Consider the following 13554-nt stretch of genomic DNA (forward strand, 5'->3'; position numbering starts at 1 on the left):
AACCCAGTTTTGGGTTTAGAAGGAACAAGAACCTTAAGGATATTCTGGGGCATGAAAGGAATAATGGTAAACATTTTATCACCTAGGAAGGTACGAGATCATGTGGTTCATGCAAAGCATGTGGGTTCATTAATAAAGATACTGAATTTAGACACCCGATTGCAGGAAGAAAGTTTGATTTTAAGGCAAAAGCCACTTGCAGGACCACAGATCTTGTTTACTTAGCTGAATGTCAGCAGTGTCCCTGCTTCTATGTAGGAAAAACAGTATGTTTAAAGTTAGGATCCTACAACACTTATCTTCGATTAGAACTAAGAGTCAATATAATGCTCTGTATCGACATGTGAAAGAAAATGAGGGACATCAATTTAAATTTAGGGCGATTTGGAATGTATGCAAGAGTTTTATAGGGGGAGATATAAAAGAACTACACTGAAAGAGAGGAAACAAAGTGGGTAATAGAACTTCAAGCACATAGGTATCCAGGGCTTAATTAGTATATCCCTGTGAAACCCGCCCTGACTGGTACAATACTGAAATGTGGTTGGTTGTTATCTAGTTAAAAGCAGAATTGGGAACAGTTGTAAATTACCTGATGAAGGGCAGGAGCCCGAAAGCGCTCATCACTGGATTTATGTATTGTTTCACTTTTAAGGTTTTATGGTTTTAAACCACGTTTTATTAAAGTGCTTTAAAGAGTGTTGATCTGCATTGGACTTTTTCTTAAAGCATTTTTGAAGTCAGTTAGATCTCTTTCCAATTTCTTTTTCTTATTCAGGGAAAGGCATTCTTCATAAGCTGCAATACTGATGTAAACATTCTCAATTCTTTCATCTACTATGGCCCCTTTGTACTTAGATGTCAGTTCTTGCCTTAACATCGCTTTATCCATCAATTCTTTCTCACTCGGCGCAAAGTACTCATTCATAAGCTGTAAGTAATTAAAGCTCAGTTCTAAATTCATGGCTTGCCATTTTCTCAACAATTCTGGGAAAGTATCCCCATAGGTCGGCATCCGTAACACCCTTAACCCTCTAGGCACAACCTTGTGATAGAGGCAGGCTTCAAAATGTAAGCGTTGCCATTGTGCTCTTTTAAGTTTGTATAATGTATTTTCTAGTTCTTTCAAAGTCATTTGAAAACTGTCCATATCAATATCATCATTTAGGGTGTCACTCGTACCTGCTGAATTAATTAAAGCTGTAGTGAGAAGTGGGTTCTTCTCCACATATACAAGCCGTTCAAATCGACCCATAGCTACAGTTCCATTCGCATTGGTTGATTCAGAATTATTACCTTCTGCCATGTTTCGTTGTATGGAAAAAAACCAGCAGCCAAGATTACCAGTCCAACGAACAAAGGATTCACTGCAACCAACATAATCACAAATCCACAGCAGTTCAGTGTATCCAGCAAGATTTCAGGTATAAAAAGTCAGATTCTCTTATAGATAAACTCTTCTTTAATAAAGGTACTAAACCATGTGGCCACTAACTTTTGTGTTTACATTGACAGCAGTGCTTAATTCTATCATCCTGACCAGAAAAAAACCTATACCAAGCATGTTGTTTATCTTGCCCATTGTGAGAAATGTATGAAGTTCTATACAGGGAAAACCAATAGAACACTTAAAGAACATATAAGGGAACATGTATACAATATAAGTAGGCAGAATAAGGTTAATGCACTTGCCAAGCATGTTATAAACACTGATTCCATGCATACATTTAAGTTCTTGGCTATTGTCAGAATAATAGTGTGTTAGGCAAGGTGATGTGTGCAATAAAACTGAAGATCTGGAATCTACCTGGATTGTCAGGATGGGAGGGGATTCGGGGCATGGCCTCAATGAGTCTGTACCCCTTAGACCCCGGCTAAAAAGCAGACCTCTTAGGAGATAATATTGATTTTGAGTAAAATATGGTTTTATTATAAGTATGTTTGATTTTTTATATAATCAAAAATGTTTTATATATTTATATGTGTTGATGAAAGCATGTGATACACTCCAATCAAAATTTAAAAGTGTATCAGGTGACTATGATTTTAGTGCTATTTAAGTGCTGTGTTTTATTGTTGTGTTCATACACCTGATGAAGCTAATGTAGTGAAAGCGCTTGTGTCCTGAGCACATACAGTAAAGTTTCTGAACTGGATACTGTGGTCGTGTCTGTGTCAGCTTCTTTTTGGTAATAAAAGTTGTTGTCATTAAGGAAGAACTGTCGGAAGCAATCTTACACTGTTTTGGCATTGGGATAAGCACAGCGTAGTGCGGAGGTATGGTAATTGTAGTTGAGAAGGAGAAATTAGTAGAACTTATCAGGTTAGATTGTGCAGAAATTGACAAACCAGGTGATGTCTCCTTTGCTCGAGTGCAGTTCTGTTAGATGAATAGGTTTGTGTATTACATATAGGTCAGGCAGTATAGCGGTTACATATTTGTTAAAGATTGAGTCACTATTTGTGTTCTTTCTGGTTGTAGATTGGAATCATATCTTGAACAAAATTTTTTGTTGGGAATGTGTCAGTTAAACAGATGTTACAGAGTATGGCAGTTTTAACTAGAGAAGCTTGCAGATAGTGTGCAATACATGTGTGTGTGTGTGTATGTATATATGTATATATGTGTGTGTGTATATATATATATATATATATATATATATATATATATATATATATATATATATATATATATATATAGATAGATATAGATATAGATATATATATATATATATAGATATATATATATATAGATATATATAGATATATATAGATATATAGTTTTTTATTATTTATATATTGGGACATTTTAGTTTTGCTAGGTTAGTGCATTGATAGGACCTGAGAATTGTACTGGTAACAAACCCAATCAATCCATTTATACATTCTTAGTGATTACCCATGCTTTACTGACTCTGGTTAGTTATGATTATGGATTCATAAATTAGTCTTGGAGCCTTGACCACAGACTGATTAGCCAGGCTTCGATCAGCCTCTCAGGTCTTTGTTGGACCTTGCATGGAGAGGATGGGATGTATCCATCTTATGGTTATGTGGAGCAGGAGTGTAGGCAGAAATTTACATTTTGTACTCGCACCCAATGCTAGGATGCTGTCAAGGGTATATAGCAAATAGCAGTTGACGTTTCACAATTCACTAACAACATTCCTGAAGCATGTTCCTCCTGAATGCTTTCAGAACTAGTGTGACTGACATTATTTCATGCTTACTGATGTCAGTTCACATTCTTGGCAATGACAAGATCTCCAGGTATGCAATCCAGAGGGTAGGAGAAAGGCTTTGCGTAGGTTCAGGAGTGTCACCTAGTGCAGTTATTTCAGTTAATTTTCCAAGGATGTTGTGAAAGGAAGTTTCTGTTCCAGTATGTCCTCCTTATAATTTAATGGATTCTGGTAATGTCAGAATTTTCTCTTATGAAGTTGAGAATGTGCAACCATGACTAAACTGGCAAGTACTGAAAGAATGCTTTAAGATACTACCTATTGAAGTGAAAAGTCCTTCCGAATCACTGGATGGGTGAAAAGGTCTTTCTACATATCTGATTTCAGGAGTGCCGTTAGAAAAGTCTTTTGTACTATGATCAGATCGGAAATTGTGACATTTACTATTAATCATAAGTAGTCCAAAAGTGTAATCTGCCCTTTAACTAGTTTTAGTGTCAATCTGTATGCCCTTTTATTACAAAGTTAAAACATTGTGTCCTCACTCTGAGCATGTGGAATTGTGTGAGGTAAGAAACGCATCAGTATGCATCCTTCAGATCCATAGCCATCATCTAGACTTCCTAAAAAAGGAAGAGAAAGCTGTCTGGAAAGTCACCATCTTGAACTACATTACTTTTAGCGTTTTATTCAAATGGGTTAGGTACAGAACTAAGTCTCCAAATCCTTTTTTCTTCAAAAATAGGAAAGATACTGATCAGAGTGTCCTTCACAGCCACTGTTCCCTCTGTTTTCCAGTGACTACCTTGTATCTGCAAAATGGGCTTCGACCTAGTTAGTAAAGTACGTGGATGGGATGATAAAGGAATGTCAAAAGAAATTCCATTTTATTTGGCTTCAAAATCTCACCCAACCACTGATCCAAGGAAATCTTGTTCCAGCTGCTTCACTAACAAGATACCTTGCCCCACGGAAAGGGGTAATAAAAAGATAAGCATAAATTTGTGAAAGTGAAGTACATGTGCTTCTGATGCAGAGATGCAGTGATACTTGAGAAAGTAACTGCGTTTGTTCAAGTCCAAGAAAACAAAAATTTGAAAGACTTCTGTAATTCAACTTGTACGTCTCCTTTAGTGTTCCTAGTAGTATGACTCTATGGTCCTATCCTCTGACACTGTCTCTTACAGGTAAATTTATTTTGCTACCCAAAAACAAGAAATTTCTCCTCTTTCCCCCCAAAAAGAGGAATCTGTGAAAATATGCAAATAAATCGCAGTCACTTTCATTTTGATCTGTTTTCAAACTCAGTTTTACACAATTATGCTTCTGGTTCAAAAAGATCCCAAGAAGAAATGGAGTGTTTTAATTTTGTCAGAAAATGTCTTAGATAAATTTTCCCCTTTGACCAAACCTGATTTCTCACTATTAACAAGTCACATTAGACTTTATGGTAAAGGAGCATGCACCTTTATAAATGTGCCGATTACATTTTGTAGAGTTGTTTAAAATATTTTCTACCTTGGATTTATTATCATATAACTGTGTGCATAGATTGCTAGAACCAGAGACATCAAAAAGTCAGACTCTCATATTTGTTTTACAGCTATTGAATTGAGTACTACAGTGATAAAACAGATCGATTTCAATTACATAGCAGGTTGCTTTGTATTTTGTTATGACTCTGTGGGTAAAGCTCTCTTGGGAACTGCAGGGGCCCTTTCTGCAACACTACAGGCTGTTTTTATTCCAGTTTTCAGGGGACTACCTTCAGGTGCTGCATGTAAAGCAGCTACATGGCCAGCAGTACATGTTTAAGGCATTTCAAGCTGGGTGTGGTCTCCATAATCAGTGGTGGCTTTGCTGTGGCACTTGTATAAGATATGCTTGCTGGAGCCTCCACATGGCTTTTGGATACATGAGTAATAGGGAATTTAAACTACTGTGGCACATCTGTGTGAGGTACTCATTAGATAACTGATTTTTTTTCCCTTTCCTTTACAATGGATATTCCATCCTGTTTTCATTGCCATTTCTTAATGCTTGTGTGGTTATTTGTGGAGATGTGTTACTGTGCTGAAGAGATAATTGAGCAGTTGGTGAGTTTCAGCTCTTTTAAATATACTTTCAGCCACTGTGACAGAGTAGATTAGTTTTTACCCAGGAAAATGTGTTAATTGTAGGAAGTTAATGTATGGTGGCTGAATTGTGTGAATTTTTTTTATTTTTTTTTTTTTTTTTTGAGACATTTATACCCTTACCAGTGCTTTGCTTATAAACCATCTGGTGTATTATTCTTTTAGCTTTGATCAGTTCCTGATAATAGGGCAACAAAGTTTTTGTGTCTTTCGGCTTTTCCCGGTTAGGGGTCGCCACAGCGGAACTCCGGTCCGCTAATGATTGGTAGTTGATTTTTACGTGCCGAGTTACCAGCGCTGACGTACAACCTTCAACGAAGGTACGCCCATTCACGCATGTCACCACGCAGAAGACGCTCTAGCTGAGAATCTAACTGGACAGCGTCTTATTGTGAGACAACGCTACCGCAGCACCACCACCACGGGATATAATAGGGCAACAAAGTAATAGTGGTAAAATTTTTATCTGATCTCTGCCAGGAGTTTTTCAGTTTGGCTGGAGCCAATCTGTCTCAACAACAATATTGTACTTCTATCCCAGAGGGAGACAACTTCTTTTACATAACAGGAGAGTACTGACCTAGCATACCATCTGAAGTTCAGATAACCTTCATTTGTGGGTGAGGGGATGGGGTTCTTACGGTAGTTTGGTACTTGGCTTAATAAATTATTGAAGAAGTGTAATCACTGGGATTTTGATTCTGGCATTCTAAGTGCAGAATGACTAAATTAAGTTTACATGCTTCATATCTGCAGTGATGTCTTATTGAAATGTCAGCACTCGAAACGCTGTGGGCTGAAAATCCAAAGAAAAAAAGACCAAAAACCCAGAAAAGAGCAAATCTTGAAAATTGCTGTTCTCCTTAAAATTTCTTTTTGCAGGGGGAGTGGGCAAGCCCTCCCACATCCCTGAACTTATATATACCAACTCAGAGATGGTCATACCTCGGATAAAAGGGAATATTCAGAGAAATGGCATCTTGGACATTGCATATGTAAGTCCGATCATTCAACCATTCAGTCTCCACCTTTCAGGACTCGCTGTAGCAGGTCCCAGCATTTCAAATGGTCACCCATCTGCAGCCATTCACATCCCTTGGGCTGTATCTGATTACAGCCTATGGAAAAACTTGGGTCAGGAGACAGACCACATAGGGAGTTGTATTACCCATGAAAGTGACGTGAAAAAAGGAATAGTTGAATTATTCATTGGTGTAGGCGGTACCCAAAATAAAGGTACTTTCCTTGAAGTAGGTTTCAGCAGACTTCTGTATCTTGGTGAGTGGGTGGGGGACTGTATTTATATGGGACAAACTGTAGTACATTACTAGTGCAAGTACAGGTGTCTACTGTCTTCTGGAAGACCAGACTTTTACATGCTAAGCTCTTGAGCTCATTTCTGTAACTATCTCTGTCTCAAATACATGTACTTGCATAACAGTACCCCAAATCTTTCTACATTAATCACCATATAGCTAAGTGACCCCTTCTATCATTCCATAAAAGGTAAATATAGAAAAATACTGTGCAAGTCCCAAAATGCTGTTGAAGCCTGTCTGGGATGATGGGAGAATGTATTTGCATATATATTTTACCACTTTCTTGATATGACGTTTGAATAAATGCTCAGTATGTCTTGCTGTTCTTGCGTTGACTTCACTGTTTGCTACTCTGTCTTTGGCCATTAACCTGCTAGTACTTATTTAAAACATACATTACCCAATAAATAACTTGATGGGAATTGTGCATCTGTTTCAGAAGGAGAATGTATGCAGTGTGTGTCTGTGTGTGTGTCTGTGTGTGTGTCTGTGTGTGTGTCTGTGTGTGTGTCTGTGTGTGTGTCTGTGTGTGTCTCTGTGTGTGTCTGTGTGTGTGTCTGTGTGTGTGTCTCTGTGTGTGTCTCTGTGTGTGTCTCTGTGTTTATTCTTCAGTAATGCAGATCCTAACTTGTAACCGTTTGACAGATGATTTTTTCCCGTATTTGTGTAGTCTTCTTTCTTTCTGCTTGTGTTTGGAATTATATTCACTTTTTATGTATAATTATTGACAACACTGAGTAAAATATTAAAAGAGAAATGTTTACCACTGTGTTTCAGGCCTTTGCTATGGAGAGGAATGATAACGTGCTGCTGAGTGTAACAGAGCAGTGTGATAATGTGGCAGGTACAGCGTGTCCAAGTGAAGATGCAGAGCATTTCGAAGGAGTGAATTTTTCAGTGTCTGCAGTTTTGCCAGCTGCTGGTTGTGGTGAGAGAATGGGTGTTCCTACTCCAAAGCAGTTCTGTGATATCCTGACAAGACCACTCATCAGCTACACCATGCAAGCTTTTGAAAAGGCTCAGTGGATTAAAGACATAGTTGTGGTGGTGGCAAGGGAGAATACGGATTTTATGAAATCTGTTGTGTGTAAGTATGGGCACCAAAGAATTACACTTGTTGAGGGTGGATCCACTCGTCACAGGTCAATCTTCTTGGGCCTTAAGGCCTTTACAGAGACTCAGTCTTGCTTGCCTTCACTGTCAAAACCTAAAGTGGTGATTATCCATGATGCAGTGAGGCCATTTGTAGAAGAAGACCTGCTTTCCAGGGTTGCCATAGCAGCTCATAAATCAGGAGCAGCAGGAGCCATTAGACCCCTTGTGTCTACAGTCATTGCAGCATCACTAAGTGGCTTCTTAGATCACTCTCTAGAGCGTGCAAGATACAGGGCTAGTGAGATGCCTCAAGCCTTTCTTTTTGATATTATTTATGAGGCATACCTTTGTTGCAGTGACTCAGATTTCGAGTATGGAACAGAGTGTTTGCATTTGGCTCAGCAGTACTGTAACTCAAGTGCTAAGCTTATTGAAGGACCATCTGACCTCTGGAAGGTAACGTACAAGAGGGACCTCTATGCAGCTGAATCCCTTTTTAAAGAAATGCTTACAGAACAGGTATGGATCTTTGCAGGAACTGGGCACCATACAAGTTATTTAGGCAATCTATTGCAGGATGCTATGCAAGCTACTGTGAAGACAATAAAAGTGGTTTCTACTGGTATTCATGGAAATTTGTGTCTGAAGGATGTATTATCAGTACCTTGTTACAATTTTGTTTGTATTGCTACCAATTCTTCCAGCATGCAGGAAGTGAAGTGGCTTACAATGAGTGTTGTAACTGCTAACATCTCCACTTTGTATCCAGTTGTTGTGGTTACTGTTCACCTGGATGACAATTTAGGAAGAACAGCAGGTGCCAATATAAAAGAAGATCCTGGTGGTTTCAGACATCTAGCAAAGGAATTGAAACCAAAAAATGTTTTGCTCTATGGCCTCCTGATTCAGGGTCTAAAAGGCTCAGCACAAATGCAGGAATCTGTTGCAGAGGCAAGTGTAATTATTAATGCGCTGATAAAGGAAAGAAGTCCTGCACTTACTGGTCAGCTGTTGGTGGCATAACATTTGACCTTTCCTGTTAGAAGAACCTTACTTTAACACTTGCTGCTGATACTAGTATAATAATGTATACTTGGTGAAGATGCATCAGCATGGCTTGACGGAGAACATATTTGCCTTGGGAATAGAGAATGTTAAGGGTTCTGTCACAAACCTAAGCTGGTGGGATAGTGTTGCAGAACGGCATTTTCCAGTTTATAATAAATGATCTGCTGCAGCTTGGATTAACCTTCAGATGAGATATTAATCTCCAAAAATAAATGTCATGGTTTATCTCTTTGGTTCCACAACAGCTGCAGAAAGTTACACCCTTTGCCTATTTCAGTACAGTTAATGGTACATCCTGAACCTTTACAAGCAAAATTAGTGCCAAGATGATATCAGCATTTCCTGCAAGGAAAATGCTATTGCACCATTATAAGCAGGGAAGTTAAATGTAGCATGAGGTATTGGACTTTTTTATTGAATTAAACAATCAAATTATATTTATTTTAATTAAAAAAAAATCAAGCAACTTTCAGTATTTTTGAATTCTTATGAAGTGGCTTTTCTTATGTTTAATTTTGCCCATAAATTGTTTGACTTTTGAGCTCCTGACATAAATGTGGAAGTTGCATATTTCTCCTAGCTGTAAAAGCAACCAAAGATAGTACTGAAAATCCTTCATGGTACACACAAAGTATCATTGGTCATGTTGTTCACCATGATGGAGCCTTGCATGTTATGCATATTTTTTGTAAGCTTATTTTTATCTAAAATATTATGTGTGGAAATATTACAGATTTTCGTTTAATGCACACACAAACACAAGTAATTCTAACTGTACATTGTACGCATCATTTATATAAGTGGCAGCTTTGATAGTGCTGCGGCCTTTAATGTGACACATGTAACAAATGCTAACAAAAATAAGCAAATTGCATACTTAAGTATGGCAAATATGATACGACTTGTACGTGATAATCGTATGATGTTATTTAATTTTTGTTCTTTGTGATGTGGCCTTTTTCACAATACATTTAAATTGTTTTAATACAGGCTGTATATTTAGTAAGCTGTTATAATTAAAACACTAAATGCCATCTCCTTTAGGAGCAGGGAATGTGTGTGATGCATATCTACAGACATTGGATTAGATCTTAAATGGACTTCTCTAGACACTACAGTGCAGAGTTATTACTTTTAGTACACTACCTACAGTAGCTTTAGGTACTTCATTTATTTCACACACACTCTATCCAGCTCAAAGGACACTGAATATGGAATTGTATTGCCATTTCTTCTGTTAAAAAGTGTAACTTTGTGTAAGACATAAAACTGATTATTATTGGAGCAGTAATAGTTGAACATATGCCCTGGTTGGCATATTTTGCTTATATGAGAAATATTGTGATTGACCCAGTTGTACAGCATTGTGGCATTTTGCCGTATGAAAGACTTGCATTTTGCACTAGCCAAGGTGAAGGGTGTTTAATGTCTTGAATCGGTACACTTTACATCATGAAAAGCAGAATTCATGAATCCTCAACAGTCATCCTTACAAAAGTAATGATGTTTCATGTTTGAAAGGGGCCAGATAGCCAGTGTTCAAGGCAGATCCTCTATGAATGTGCTGTTATAGTTTCACAATGAAAATTGCTTGTCTCCCCGCTGAACTAAGTAACTTTTTTGTCCATTTCATTTTGTCTGCAATTTTAAACATGCATGTTTTATCTTAAGTACTTTCTTGTTTTGTTTGCTTTTACAGTATCTTAATCATTAAGCCAAATAAAAACATTTTATAGAGAAAATGACTGCTGTAGTTCGTTTTCATTGGAGTGCCTTATGAGGTAACACTGATATAAGTTCTGATTAGAGCAGTATCTGTGTGGTTTCATTTAGTTGCCCCTTAAGCATTTCTTTTCTAATTGTGAAGAAACATGATTTTCATTTACCACTTTGCCTCTCGCAAGTACCATATCTAGCGCTTGCAGCAGAAACCATTGTTAAAAGTTTAGGAGTGAACAGGCAGAAATACTACAGAAACAGTACAGTACATAACATTACTTGAGTACAAAAATAACTAGTTTGCATTTTGCTGATCTTCTTTAACCTGCTTCATGATGTTACCTGCATCTGTATATAAACATGTTCACTGCTGTGACAGTTAGCTGATGTATGAAAAGTTGTCTTCTTTTCACTTTCTTTGTCTTCTAGTCTGTGCACACAACTGTCTTAAAAATGAGTCCTTTGAAAAAATGGAAGTATAGAATGAAAGTACTTGTTTATTTTATTTATTTATTTATTTTAATGGCAGGTGCAAAATCCCACTCTTGGAGAGTTCACAGTTATTGCATTACTTGACCAGTTGTAGTTCTATTATTCTTGCTTACTAGTCGTGGTCTCTCTGAAGCTGAGCACCCTCCTGCTTGCTTGTTTATTGATCGTTCACACCATTGTTTAGGATTTTTAGAGGACAAGATTCTCACTATGCTTTGGATATCCCTTCGGATCCTGAAGGTTGTGTGGCCCTTGTCTTTTAGAAGGGGGGTGACAGTGAGCCTTTTGCACCCCTCCCCGTCCTAATGGTATTTTCATCTGGTTCTTGTCCTTGGTGATTCTGGTGACTAGAGTCTCTTGGGATCCCTCATTTCCTTGTCTTTTGTGGGAGACCTGGATACTGTTTATTGTTTTGGGATACTTTTGCAACTTGGTGTCCGGTTTCCCCAAAGTGATTTTTCTCTGGCTAAACATCACTCGTAACAGAGGTTTGCTAAATGAAGGTACCTCAATGTTTAGAGTCTTAAGAGGTATTGTCCTCTGGGGCTGAATCATGATGGAGAATAGAACAGGTCCCCTTGTGCAGTGACCAGTTTATGATGGTTGTGCTTGGTGACTCTAAGTGGGACTTCTCTGGGGGTTGCTCTCCCTTGGTTGTAGTCCCTTAGGACCTACTGCTTGTCTGCTAATACCTTTTTTGCCATCTGTTCAGTTTAGAGCATTTTTAATCTCAGTGCAGTGTTCTTCAGTTGTCCATTGTCCGTGCCTTTTAAGAAGGAGTGGGAGGTATCGGTTTGTTAATCTGGATATGGGGATCTCAGTGCATAAGTTCATAGGTGTTTACTAGGCTAATGACCGCAAGGGCCTTTTTAAGCCTAGCCGTGCATCCCAAATGTATGACTAGTTCTGATGCCCTTAAGTGTAAGCATGGGCCTGGGAGATGAACCATTTACAGGTTACCTGTTTGCATCAGAGACATAGGTGCCAAACCAGGGATGAATTTTCAGTTTCCCATCCAATTGTCCAAGTTGCACTGATGAATGCCGAATAACTCTGCTTCACATGGATGGAGAGCCTGTTCCATAGAGTTGGTAGTCTCTGGGATACATTCCTGTTTCTCCAGCAGGTCCTATTTATATCACAGGCAAGGTTTAAGTCTTTAGAACGGGGTCTAGTTCATATGACCTAAATTTCATTTGACTGAGACCAAAACACTGAAAGTTCAAAAGACTGAAAACTCCATTTGAAACTCATAACACTGACACATTAAAGTAAAAGGTATATGCCCTTTTCCCCACTGTAGTGCGATCCTGGAGTTAGTATATATAGTTAGGGGGGTGTGGGGGCACAGCCCCCACATACTTTATACATTCTAAACCATACACATGGATATTTATAACTGCAATGAATAACTCTTTGCAGAAAACAATATTTTCCTAAACTATGTGGGGGGCTTCACCTCACGATGTGGGGGCCTGTGCTCCTACCCACCCCCAACTATATATACTAACTCCAGGATTGCACTACAATGGAGAAGAGGGAATAGTCCTTTTACTTTAATGTGTCAGTGTTATGAGTTTCAGTCGAAAGAGTTTTCAGTCTTTTGAACTTTCAGTGTTTTGGTCTCAGTCAAATGAATTTCAGTCAAATGAAATTTAGGTCCTATGGAGTAGACCCTTAGAACGGGTAATTCTGATACTGTTTGACTTACTGCATATCTAAAAAACAGTGTGGTGTCTGATAATGCCCTGTATGCCAGGCATAGATCTCCCTTCAAAAGCCTGTATGAGACAAAATACAGGGATAGGGCCTTGAGGTGGTCTGCATAGGGCATATTACTTACGCCCTGTATTCTTTTAGTGAGGAACTGTGTGGATATTCCAGTTGTTGGATATGCCTGGTTAGGTACATACCAAAGGGAGCATTGTACTCCATGACAGGTCTGATGAATGCCGAATACAGTGGAACAATGACTTCCTTGGACTTGGATGCCATACATTTGTTTATAAGTTGCACAACATAGAATGATTTCTTCACCACTGTATACACATGATGATCAAAGGCTAGATTACTATCTATGTGTGTCCCTAAGTCCCTGACTGCTGGGTCAACTCTAAGGGGTGTGTTATCAATGTGATAGTTACCAGGGATGGTTGACTTCCCGAAGGGTACTGTTATGCATTTCTTAGCATTTAGTTTTAGTCCATGACTCTGACATCAGTTGTTTGTCTGTGTCAGCCCCTCTTGGAGAACATTTGTGTCAGTGTGAGATTCAATGACTGCTCCTAATTTGCAATCATCTGCAAATTTAGTCAGCCAGAGACCACTGACATTGGCCTTGACTTTTAAGAAGTAAATGCCAAAAAGGAGCGGTCCAAGGACTGATCTCTGAGGGACTCCACTTATGACTGGCCTCTTTGTGGAGGTGGATTCCCCAATTCTAACTTCCTGGGTCCTGTCTATGAGCCAGTTGCTATCCACCGGGTGACATATGGGTTTGTACCTAACCTCTTGAGTTTGTCAACAATGCCCAAGTGGGGTATT

General features: G+C 38.5%; 1 protein-coding gene across 2 annotated transcripts in view; it reads left to right on the forward strand.

The window, feature by feature from the left end:
* Positions 1 to 10535, forward strand: part of CRPPA (CDP-L-ribitol pyrophosphorylase A) — a 73112-nt gene extending 62577 nt beyond the window's left edge. For both annotated transcript variants that reach the window (XM_044072680.1, XM_044072681.1), the window contains exon 2: positions 7414 to 10535. In XM_044072680.1, the coding sequence (XP_043928615.1) occupies positions 7414 to 8754 (1341 nt within the window). In that variant the 3' untranslated portion in view covers positions 8755 to 10535. The remainder of the gene's footprint in view (positions 1 to 7413) is intronic.
* The last annotated feature ends 3019 nt before the right edge of the window (positions 10536 to 13554 follow it).

This window comes from Protopterus annectens, chromosome 5.part0 (assembly GCF_019279795.1).
Source record: "Protopterus annectens isolate FY-2018-M chromosome 5.part0, PAN1.0, whole genome shotgun sequence".
In the NCBI taxonomy this organism is placed as follows: domain Eukaryota; kingdom Metazoa; phylum Chordata; order Ceratodontiformes; family Protopteridae; genus Protopterus; species Protopterus annectens.